General features: G+C 39.3%; 1 protein-coding gene across 5 annotated transcripts in view; it reads right to left on the bottom strand.

Annotated features, from left to right (window-relative positions):
• CADM1 (cell adhesion molecule 1) overlaps positions 1–12383 on the bottom strand; it is a 331496-nt gene that overhangs the window by 51543 nt on the left and 267570 nt on the right. For all 5 annotated transcript variants that reach the window (XM_081239672.1, XM_081239668.1, XM_081239669.1 and 2 more), the window contains exons 4-5: positions 7244–7381; positions 4919–5077 (exon numbers count right to left, since the gene is read on the bottom strand). In XM_081239672.1, coding sequence (XP_081095798.1) covers positions 4919–5077; positions 7244–7381 — 297 coding nt within the window. The remainder of the gene's footprint in view (positions 1–4918; positions 5078–7243; positions 7382–12383) is intronic.

Genomic DNA, 12383 nt, shown 5'->3' with positions numbered 1-12383 from the left:
ATTGGAAAGAAAAAACTGCACAGAAAGAGTTTAGGGTCATATAGCTCAGAACATTAAAAAGCAAAACCGTTCTCTGCCTAACATCTAAGGAAAGAGAGCTTTGAATTCCAGCTCGCGCGCACAATTACTTTCTTTTTTAAACATTTAACTGCGTGCTGCCGTATCCTTGCTGAGTCTCAGAATGAAAGCTAGAAAACTAAGAGCCCTACTGTATGTTCTTCCTTCCCAGCAACGGTCCTATGAGAAAACCTTATTAATGAGCTTGCAAACGAGCACCCAACAGGGAACTGCCACAAACAAGAGCAGCTAATGCCCCGGAAAATCAAATAACGGAACACTTGGCTGATTGTGGTGCCTTTCATATTTATAATAAAAAAAGGGAGGGGCGACTTTAATTCACGAATTCTGAGAGGTCAACACCTTGCTGAACAAAACAACTCACTTATTTATGTTCAGAAGTCTCCAGATGATAAATTATATTGATGTTAATCACTTCAATGCATGCTACACAATTAATATCTGTACTCGCCAAAACCTTAAGGATTATTTAAAGTATGACCGCACACACATCTGGCTGATTTTTCACATAATTGGGCACCACAATTTCTCCTGGTACCACATACAAGTGTCTTAACAAACAAACGCTGCAAAATTCTGTGTTCGATTAATTAGGACTTAAATCCACACGACAAAAGGGATTCCAAGTTGGAGCTCAAGCCTTGTCTTCTAGACAATATGGTGGCTCTCCGTGTCAAGGGGAGTGTGCAACGCTTCCCTTCATTTTATCCCTCCTCCTTGCTCCTGTCATTTTTAAAGTAAGATATTTAGTGGCATACAATGTAGGTTTTCATTTCCTTTTTAAAAAATAGTATTTTCTAAAAGGACATAATTTATACAGCATTCAAATCCATTATCTGTCATTTTACTCTGTTCTTATCCTGATTAATATCCATCCATCTTAGATGAGGTAGAGAGAGGTTTCCAAAAAACTTCATGTCGCAAAATGGGCCAAGGTTGAACTGAGTATACTTAACACCAATCCTATCGGGTTAGATTTGCCTTGAAGGTAGTCTCATTTCCCCAGAGTAGAGTAATTCTTAATCTGAGGTCCATGGACCAGCTCAGGATGTCCTGGTGATAAACTAATGTTTATCACTGATAGTATAAGAAATCTTTTTAGGTGGCAAAGGAAAGGACATTAAAAAATAATAGTTGTGGGCTTCCCTGTTGGTGCAGTGGTTGAAAATCCGCCTGCCGATGCAGGGGACACGGGTTCGTGCCCCGGTCTGGGAAGATCCCACATTCCGCGGAGCGGCTGGGCCCGTGAGCCATGGCCGCTGGGCCTGCACGTCCGAAGCCTGTGCTCCGCAACGGGAGAGGCCACAACAGTGAGAGGCCCGCGTACCGCAAAAAAAAAAAAAAAAAAAAAAAATATATATATATATATATATATATAATAGTTGTATATTTATTTTAAAGTTTACTAGATAGAATATACATAGCAAATGAAACTCATAATTTTACAGGTGTTTTTACACAGGTCTTGGTTAGGTTAAAGCAATAAAATGACTTAAAAATTCTAAATGTGATACGAACACAGATGACCTGTGGATTTGGTAAAACTTGTGAAAGTGGCCCTTGAATACCCAAAATTAGGAAAACTGTAAATACATTCCTTATACTGGAAGTAAAATGTGGTGAATGTCATCATTTCCAGCTCTATAGCTGTCAAAGGATTTTAAAGGGGTCAACGATCCCCGAAAGTTTAAGAACTGCTGAGTCCAGAGTTTGGGCCAATTAAAAAATAATGGTCTAATGTTACTCCTCACAGAGTATCCAAAATAATTCATGCACACTGGCTACTGAATCTCATGCATTCAAGTATCTCTTCTTTTTTCATGGCCATCAAGAATGTACATATGTGTTTAACTGAGTCACTTTGCTGGACAGCAGAGACTGGCACAACACTGTAAATCAACTACACTTCAAAAAAAAAAGAGAGAGAGACATGGTGTGGCTTGTCCGCATAGAGGGGCCTCCTATGGGATGAATGGAGCTGAACCCCCAACACCACTGGCCAAGGTCTGAGAAAGTTCTAGTGCCCAATGACTGATTGCCTTGAGCACCTGAGACATGAGGCTTTTCGTTGTCCATAGCTGCTGGTGTTCAAGGAGAGTAAAGCTGGTAGGTAATGAAGTAGAGAATTCCAATGTGTCTGAAGATGCTACGTAAGGAATTCCTGGCTGACTCCGCAAATTTTTCAGTAGTGCTCTAGAGAGGGAGGGTAGTGAACGTCAGGTGACTTTCTTGAGCATGAAGCATCGTATTAAGATGCCAGATCAGACTCTAAACTCCATTCAAATTAACACATTGCTTTGTAATTCTTAATCTTCTTTTATGCAAAAAGACATTTTTCCTTATATACATTCCAAGAAATGGAATATCAAAGGATAAGATGTTTGTGTGGCTTATGCTGGGTAAAAGAACAGAGCCTCCCATAACAAGGTTATGTTAAAGTTAAAAATGACCCAGGGATGTGTCTTCAATTTGGGGAAGGCATTAAAGTCACTTTCCTGCAGTTAAGGGCTCACAGTACTTTGTAAGATTGAAGTCAAATGGATTCAGATATGCAGCTTTATTCCTTTTCTTAGAAGGACAAATCTCACTTGAATCTTCAAAAGAAAAGGCTTTATAAAGATCATTGGCAAGTCTTCCAAGGGGTAGAAGGTGTAGTGCTTGAAATATTTTGCATTTGGGAATGAGTGTAATTTTGTAGGTGGGTGGGGCTATATTCTATTTAGAAGATGCTCTGGGAAACTAAGAGTTTAGGAGTGGGAACTGGGTGAACAGCTACTCAGGTCTCACAAAGGAGCTAATGTATTATTAAAGCTAATGGGCCCCTACAAGGAAAGTTAATGGATATTAAGTTTGCTTAAATGAATTACATATTAACAAAGTCACAAGAAATCTACTATCTGCCAATTTAGATAATATCTGATCTTTTCTGTTTTCCCATTATAGGGACATTACACCACAATAGTTTTAGTGATATGAAAATTATAAGCATGATACCCATAATGAAGCTACATAATGAAGTAGATGAAATGAATTAACAAGAAAAACTGGCATTATGTAATGTTAAATTGAGCCAAGCTCACAAAGTGGAATGGGGTGGCTTCGCAGAAGCAACTTTTTATAACTTTCTCCATCCCCTGTTTTGCTCAGGCAACCTAAGCAGGTGATACAAATCATAGGGGGATTAATGGTGCCCACCCCTGCCACCACCAAATACATACCTAATTCCTAACCTCTGGAACCTGTGACTGTGGCCTTATTTGGAAAAGGATTCTTTGCAGATGTAATTAAGTTAAGGATATTGAATTGAGACCATTCTGGGTTACCCGGGTGGGCCCTAAGTCCAATAACAAGCGTCCTTATAAGAGACACACAGAGAAGAGAAGAAGGCCAGGTCAAGATGGAGACAGAGAGTGGAGTGATGTGGCCACAAGCCAAGCAACACCTGGAGCCACCAGAAGACAGAAAAGGCAAGGAAGGATCCTCTCCCTAGAGCCTTTGGAGGGAATTTGGCCCTGCCGACACCTTGATTTCAGACTTCTGTCCCCTAGAACTGTGAGAAAATAAATGTCTGTTGTTTATTAAGCCATTAAATTTGTGGCAATCTGCTATGGCAGCCCTAGAAAATTAATAGAATAATTCATAGAGAGTAATGTTTTTCCTTTATCTGATGCCCAATCATTGACATCCAATCAAACTCTTGTAACATTTTCACTAGGCACACTCAAATGCCACCTGGAATTTTGCAGAGGTCAAGTTACAGAAGTCTTTTGATAAAAAGTGAGAAGCTGGCTACTCGGCCACAACTTTGGTGCAAGGATAATTTTGTGCAGAAAACAGATACTTTTTCCACAAGTAGGAGAGCTCAGAGGAGAAGATGAGGAGAGCATCTTTAGTCCACAGGGCACAGTGAGGAGAAACCTCACTCATCATGATCCAGCTTTTACTGATGAAGCCATCAAGACCGCGGCACTCATCCCAAAGAGTTCCACTTTTAAATTCATTGCTATAATTTAAGCTAAAATAGAAGAGAACTTGCAATCTAAAACAAGATGCTGATGTTCAGTGGGAATAAAATCCCTTCTATAAAAAAATTCAGCACTTATGATGGGGTTAATAAAGCTGGGGGTGGGGGGTGGCTGGAATTACCCTAGATTTTGAAGTTGGCATAGAAATGATTACAGTCAATATTCACAAAATTTAATTAATTAAGTCATGCACTAGAGCAGATGGAATCATTTTCAAGTTTTACATTTGGGTTAAATGTAGTATTTTCAAAATCCTTATTGGCACTCTATAATATGGCAGTGTTTCAGTAAAATAATCCTTTGATTATTTTTCTACCAAGACAACAAGATGAAAATTCTACCTAAACTATATAAAAACATATGTATTCAATAAGTGGCTTCTGAAGTGTTTTTTAAAAACTGCTACTCTATACCCTCAGGATAAAATACTTGGGTAATGCCATGGGTTGAGTGTTTGTGTCCCCCCACCTCAAAACTTATATGTTGAAATGCTGATCCCCAATGTGATGGCGTTAGGAGGTGGGGCCTTTGGGAGGTGATTAGGTCAGGAGGGTGAAACCCTCATGACTGGGATTAGTGCCCTTATAAAAGAGGCTGCAAAGAGATCTCTAGCCCCTTCCACCATGTAAAGACACAGTGAGAAGGTGCCAGCCATGAACCAGGAAGAGGGATCTCACTGGAACTTGACCATGCCGGTACCCTGACCTTGGACTTCGTAGCCTCCAGAACCGTGAGCAGTAGATTTCTGTTGTTTATAAGCCACCAGCCTGTGGTAGTTTGTACAGCAGCCAGAAAGGACTAAGACAGGTACTCACACTGTACTTCTAGATACCGCTGGGTCTGCAAGTTTCCAGTGACGGCAGGGTGCTCCACCTGACAGATCACTGGGACCCCGTCATCCTCCTTGTTCACCTTCAGCATCAGCTGACTAGTCACAGTGTACATGTCTGACCACTCCTCCACCTCCGATTTGCCTGGGGGGACATACCAAGAAACCAGAGCTGAGTGAATCTCACTCTTTTCTTAAATGTCCTCCCCCTCCCTCCCTCTGCCCCAACATTACTATTTTAATAAACATAATGGAAGTCACTCCAGATAAGGGTAATCTGGGGGTAGATAACTGATAAAATGATAATTTCCTACTTTTCAGTCTTGCAGGATAGTATTTAAGATAAAATCAACTCCACATACTATTTACTATTTTTATTTAAATATATGTTTCTTCTGTCTTAAATTTTCCCACAAAAAAGCAGCTGAAAGTTAACCCATTTTGACATTTGACTGCTCAAGGCATTAGGGAGGAAGAAAAGAGAAGTGCCTTTTCCCCCTACAACCATCTGAACTTAACACATCTACTAGGCTGTCATGCGGTTTAAAAATTCCAGGACTTCATCCAAATCCCTTAAGTAATTCAATCAGGAATAAAGATATAAACAACCCCCTGTGCCCACCCCCATCAGCAATTAACAGGGAAAGCAACTACAATTAAATGAAATTGTAATTGAAATGTTTAAACTCGGAGACTTTTGGAAGAACACAAAAAAATGCAGTGGCAGTGGGTAGAGCAAAGTAAGATATAGGCTTCAGGCCAGAAGGGAGCCACGTCCAAGAACACTCAGAAAAGGGGGGAGGAGGCTTCCGGATGGGATGAATAGGCCAAGGAGGCCCCTTTCCTGAACTCAGCACTCCCTGGGACATGGCGCACCATTAACTTTCTTTTAATGTTTTGTACTTATTGGTACACATTTAATGGCTCAATTCACTTAGAAAAGCAGAGGGGAAATGAGAAATTCCTTCCTTCCAAAGCCATACCTAGGAAATAGGAGATTAAAACAGAGCAAGCTTTTTGAAACTTAAGCCATTATATATAGATTTTTCTGTTTCTAGATATAGATTTTTATATCCTCTTTCTAAAAGGACTTTCTTTTCTTCCTGGAACTATTTATTTATTTAACAAGCACATACAGAGCACTTACCTTGGCCCAGACACTAGCCCCATGCTTTACAAATATTCACTCATTTCATCTTCATAAGAATCACACAAGGTATATAAATATTAATATCCCCATTTTAGAGGAAATTAAGGCACACAGCAAGCATTTCTGTCAAATGATCAGAGGAGTTCAGGCCCTGAGTCCTCTGTCCTGGGTACTACTTGCAAGGCAACCTTTTGCAAAGAAAGGAATGGGAATGCAGACATGAATGAGGAACTTAGGATAACTGGCAAAAAGAGAGTCAAAAATAGGGGCTAGGCTGTATCCTTCAGCCAACACAGTGGCTAAGAGGGCAGGTGTCCGAGGATCCAGGAATCAAATCTGGATGGCCTGGTACTGAGGGAGAGACAATAGGAGCAGGGTTAAAAAAGTTGCCTGTGCTGCCAGCACAAAGTCAGAAACATTGCAGAAGAATAGGCTGCTGACATGGGCAACTGAATCACAGATTTCTCAAGAAGGGTGGTGCCTGCAAGTTTGCTATGAAGACAGATTCTCAGCTGCTTAGCACAAGCACCCTTGCAGGAAAGCATGTTGTCAAAACAACTGATAGTCCAATAGATATTAGAATGACTTGGTATTCACCATGGCCAAGACTGCTATACATTTTTTTCAAGGTGTAACACAAGAATCTGGGGTCCTGACCCACCCTGGGTCACAGGGTAAAAGCAAGGAGAACTAAGGGTACAGACATGGGCAGCCTGAGCTCAGGGGATACCTCAGTGATTCTAACTGGTCTAGCGAGTTCTAGTTTACAGGTCTGGTTCTCTCTGAGCCTCTGAGTAAACATCTAGCAGCACATATCACCATGAACCCTCAAACAACAGAATGAGGATATGAATTAGAACAGTAAAATGCTGTTATGCTTTGGGCTCAGACAGACTTAGTAACTGATCGCAAACCATATGTTAGGTTGGCCAAAAAGTTCGTTTGGTTAAGAAATACGTTGTTTGATAAAGTGCTTGGCGAAAATGAAAAATGTGTCTCATTTTTGCTTATAACAGAACAGACTTTTTGGCCAGCCCAATATAAACGAGCATTTTTGTTCAGGGGTGTGTTTTGCATTTGTCTTTCACGTCCACAAAGGTGTACTCCTCCTGGGATCGAGGGCAGACTGGCTACCTCAGTACCAGGCAATTCGCATCTTACCTTTGAGCTCCTTGTTCCCTTTGAACCACCTGATGGTCGTGGCTGGTTTGCTGGCCATGGCAGTGCAGTTGACTTCAATCTCCTCACCTTCCACCGCAGTGTCTTTCTGGATATCGATCATCAGATTTCGTGGTGGGACTACAAATTAAACACGTGTGATTTTAAACACAGAAGCTATTTCTGGGCTTATTCTTCTATTCATTAGAAACTAGGACCATTGCTCTCAAAAAAAGGAGATAAACAACAGACATTCCTGATGGGGATTTAAAACAAACTGCCACTGGAGGAAACAGAAGAAAGACAAAGTCATTATCAAAAAAAGTGAGTTACGGGCTTCCCTGGTGGCGCAGTGGTTGAGAGTCCGCCTGCCGATGTGGGGGACACGGGTTCGTGCCCCAGGTCCGGGAAGATCCCACGTGCCACGGAGCGGCTGGGCCCGTGAGCCGTGGCCACTGAGCCTGCACGTCTGGAGCCTGTGCTCCGCAGCGGGAGAGGCCACAACAGTGAGAGGCCCATGTACCACAAAAAAAAAAAAAAAAAAAAAAAATGTGAGCTACATAAAATCCCTTACTGTAAAATTTGTCCTAAAGTTATCTGATAAAATGACCAGTCTTCCGCTCCTAAGTTATCAGTGACCAAGTTATAAAAATATAGATACTAGATTTGTTATCCATCGGTCATTAGAAAATTGACCAGAAATCAGATATAAAAGCAAGAGGAGTACACACTACTGACATTATCCTCCTTACCTGGAAGTCTCTGAAAGGAATATTTGTCCTTAAACTCAACCCTTGGATTTCAATCTTCATATGAAAGATTCCAAAGTCAACCAGATCAAAGATCAAAAACATGGAGTCCCATAAAAGAATCACTCCTCATAAACATTCACAGAAAAACTGTGCCTCAGAGCCACTTCCATTCAATTCAAATTATTTACAGAGATCTAGAATATGACCTTGACCTCTGATGGATGGCGTAGTAATAAAATCCTTTAGCTATGAAGATGTAGTAATATAGGAAATGCCAGTTAATTTGTAATGATTTTCTGTATTCTGAAATCTAAAGCTGCAAATTTTGGAAACCAAAGGTGAAAAAGACTATTGAGTGTTTAGGTTAGATTTCTACCTCAGAATTAAAACCACTCTTCTCTAAGCATGTTAAACATATGTAATAAAATGATTAGAATAAAATATTTGGGGGCTAAAATGCTGAATATCAAATAAAGAGTAATGATGGTGGTTGATAAAGAAAGCATGTTATCTTCTCGGAAACTGACTTGACAATGAAACTTCATAAAAGTGCAACCTTATGTCAAGACTGAGCTTCTTGAAATAAAAATCAGTAAGAATACTGAATTCAGCAGACTGAATCTAAGAATATATGTCCTGACCACCATGAATAAGCAAAGACGGTTCTAAGACTTATGATTAATAAGTTTCTCAACTCAGAAGAGAAACAAGAAATTAAATATGTATAAACATGCCATCCTGATGATCAAGTTGAATAATAAATCTCTGATACTGCTTCAATAAATTATGGGATTAAACCATGTATTTGAGATCTCCAACTGTTCTAGTCCAATGTGAAAATCCTACCTACAGGAAGACTTTTACACTGAATTGAAGCAGTTGAAAATTTCTATAGAGAATTATGGAAAAGGAAAAGGAAAATGATTTGTTGTATATGTTTCTCAGCAAGATAATTGGTAGGGGGAGTGTAATGATTAGAGCAAAAGCAGGCCTCTTCTTTGTTCCCTGTATAACAGGAAACTAACACAGTTGCTCAACTAGACGTGTTGCTAAAGTGATGTGGCCCCAATGAGTAGTTAAACATGGCAAAGAACTACCCTAGTTTACATTTTAAGAAAAAATAAGCATAAAGAGAGATAGTCTAACATCCAATTTGGAGTTGCACATCTGCCAACATTTTAAGAGACAGAAAGGCAGGTATAAAAGTAAGTGGGATGACTTTGGCTATAGCTATTTCCTCAACGCAGTTTATTCTCCCTAGATGACAATCAGGTAGGTTAAAGATTTTCATTACACGTACCTAGATAGCTGATATGGGGTACACAGAGAGACTAGATGTTTACGTCCAACAGATACTACTAAATTCTGCATGCCGTATAATAGGAATATTGAAAAAAATGCTTTTGTTAGAGCAAATGTCAGAGGAAAAGATTGTCCAAGCCTAAAGAAAATAAGATCTTGGTGAGCTATGGGGAACAGAAGAGGCTTAGATAAAAAAGGAATAACTAAGGAGTAAAAGAGCTAGGAATGTCCTCCCAACAAATGTAGGGCTGAAAGTCAAACAGTATTAATTCTTTTCAAGGTCCAGGCAGAAATAAAGGTGGAGTGATGAAAATAATTTCTGATATTGACATGTGCAATCATTTTCAATGAGAAGTGTAATTGAGTAATGTAATTGATGGGATACTACTCAATTTAAGGAAACTCAAATTGAGTATGGGATACTCACAGAAGGGTTCTCTTCGGATGAGACAAAGAGGGCAAAGAGCTAAAGGTACTGTGTAATACACAAAGCTCTCTTCCTTGGAAAATACTACAGGATGGGATAGAGCAGATTTCAGTATGCATGGATGACTTTGGGAGAAACACTTTGATGGTCATTCTGTGGTAACCTGGGAATGTTCCTGATGGGAACAGATCCAGGAGTTGTTAAAAGGTTCCAGCAAATATCAATTGTCAGGTCTTGACGGCATTAAGGCTCAAACATAGTCTTTGTCAGATATTAGTTTTCTGCGTGTTCCTGGGTATCTTTCCTCCATCCTCTCCTTTTTCGTGTTGAGTCTGAAGATACTGGAGAGCTCTCTCTCCTCCTCACAGGCTTCCTCTAAGCTCCACTAGCAATTCACCTTCAGTGGTATTTCTTAGTAGAGGAAGTACTTAATTCTCTCCATCAGATGGAGAAGGTCATAAGGAGGATGGCGTGTTCTTTTCACATTATCAATAATGTCTGCTAGTTCAAAGTAAGGAAATGGCAAGCGGTACGTATAAATTAGGCCAGAGGAAAATTTACCAATGTCTCTTAGATTTTGTTTGGGGGTTGAGAGTGTGAATGGCAGCAAAGAGGTCCTTACCTAGATTACCTGTTGCTTGGTTTTATCCATGTTAATACCTCCTCTACTGCAGCAGATATCATCTACACTTCCCTCATCCTTCCCAGTGATTCCTGTACCAGTGCTAGCTCCTCCTGGAGAGCTGACATCACCTGTAACTTGACAGCCAAGGTAGACATGTGGAAAACTTCAAAAGTGGTGGAAAATATGAGCAGTGTAGAAAAATAAAGGACTTGTTTAATGTTGAGAAGAACATCCTGAGAAATGGCTGAATGACTTTTTCCAAGTCCATAAACAGTTTTCTCAAGACTGTGACCAGTCTTACTGATCTTTATGAAGTTTAGAAGAAGAAAGAGTCAAACGTAGTAGGAGTTGTTTGGTTTACAAATATAAAATAAAATGTGAGTCATAATGGTTCACTGATATCAGTTATAAAGTTAACTTCTCTCAGATTTTTTTTAAAGCAAGAAAGCTTTAGAAAATATAAATGAAGTGATTTAAGTCTATCCTTCTGAAAAAAAAAGGGGGTAGGACAAGAAAATCTTAAAGTTTATTTTGGTCTATTCATTCTCCCGTTTTTCCTTTTAACTTCATAACGTCTACTCAAATACGAAAGCGGTTAGTAAGGTATCAAAATCCATGTATAAGAAAAAAATGAATTAGAACTGCTACTAACCAGAGAATACACTTATACATGGTCCACTAAACAGACACATTTAGTGAAAACTGCCTGCAGCCATTCATGAAAATAACCAAAGATCTATCTAAGGAGGTGCATAGAGATGGAAACCTGAATAAAAGTCACGTAGAGGGAAATACTAGAAAATAGCAAAGAAATGTTGACGTTCTTCTTAGCTAACTTCACATCTATAAGAGTGCTAATTATAAACATTACGCCTACAACATTAAAAAAAATCAGCAATATCAAGATGAGTCACGTTAATTACAACAAAAGAGGAGACTTAAAGCTGATCAGTATGTGGAATCTCACTCTAAGACCCTTTAAAATAATTAGGTTCTCCTGCTCCTGGAATCTTAAGAGTGAACGCTAATCTTAGAAGGACAGGACTGTAGTAATATTAGCTATTATTATCAGTAACTATGCTAATGTTAAAGCAGCATATTCTCTCTCTCACTCATCTCCTCTCATGAACAGTAGTTTGATCTGGAGAAAGAAACAAACTCATCACAAGTGGAAGAAGTGAATGAATATCCTAAAAGGCACCCAAATGCATGCAAAATATCATAGGGGAGTTTTCAGTTTTTACATGGATAAGATAATAAACATAATAGTAACTAACAGATACCCATCTCTGTGTCTTATAATTAGCTGAAATTTTTGCTGAATGCTTCAAACAACTAATGAAGATGCATGCACTAAAATGAGCATCTTCATCCGATCAAGAAGTTTGACAGCTGTGTAAATACATATGGGGTCCTTTTCAGAGAACCACAGATAGAAACGAAGACAATGCTAATAGATCATTCTTCATTCATTATAATACCTGAAAACTCTAAACCTTAGGAGGAAGCTTTGAATATAGGAGTATCAGTGGAAACTGTCAGATTTTGGAATATGAAAGACTCAAGCACTGATGACAACAATTTGACTCTGTCAAGGAATCCTAGAATAAATTCAGTGGAAGGAATATTAAATGAATGCATACTATCTGCAAAAAGAGCATCTACCAGTATTACTTTCAAGTATATTTAAGTTAATGTTTCTATACAATACAAGCAAGGAACCTATTATTTCTAGAATAATCAGACCTCCAAAAGGATTACAGGCATAATGTTTCTCAAAAGCCTAGTGCTGGGTGTATTCAGTCCTACTGGCCCAGTCTAGTGGGTCTGAGAAGAAATGTACCAAACACTGAAAACTGACAGGCAGTAACTGCTTGTCAAAGACCAGATACACTCCTGCAAACAAAACACGTGCACCTTCAGGGAGAAAATCTTGAAACATCAGCCTTCAGGATTTTGTTGAAAACAACCTAGACTAGAAGACCCAGAGGTTCTGAGGCAGAAGAGTAAGGTCTGTTTCGAAGTCTAAGATTCTTG

Source organism: Mesoplodon bidens (genome assembly GCF_964165515.1).
Source record: "Mesoplodon bidens genome assembly, chromosome: 7".
NCBI classification, from domain to species: Eukaryota; Metazoa; Chordata; class Mammalia; order Artiodactyla; family Ziphiidae; genus Mesoplodon; species Mesoplodon bidens.
This window is presented reverse-complemented; position numbering and strand designations above follow the sequence as displayed.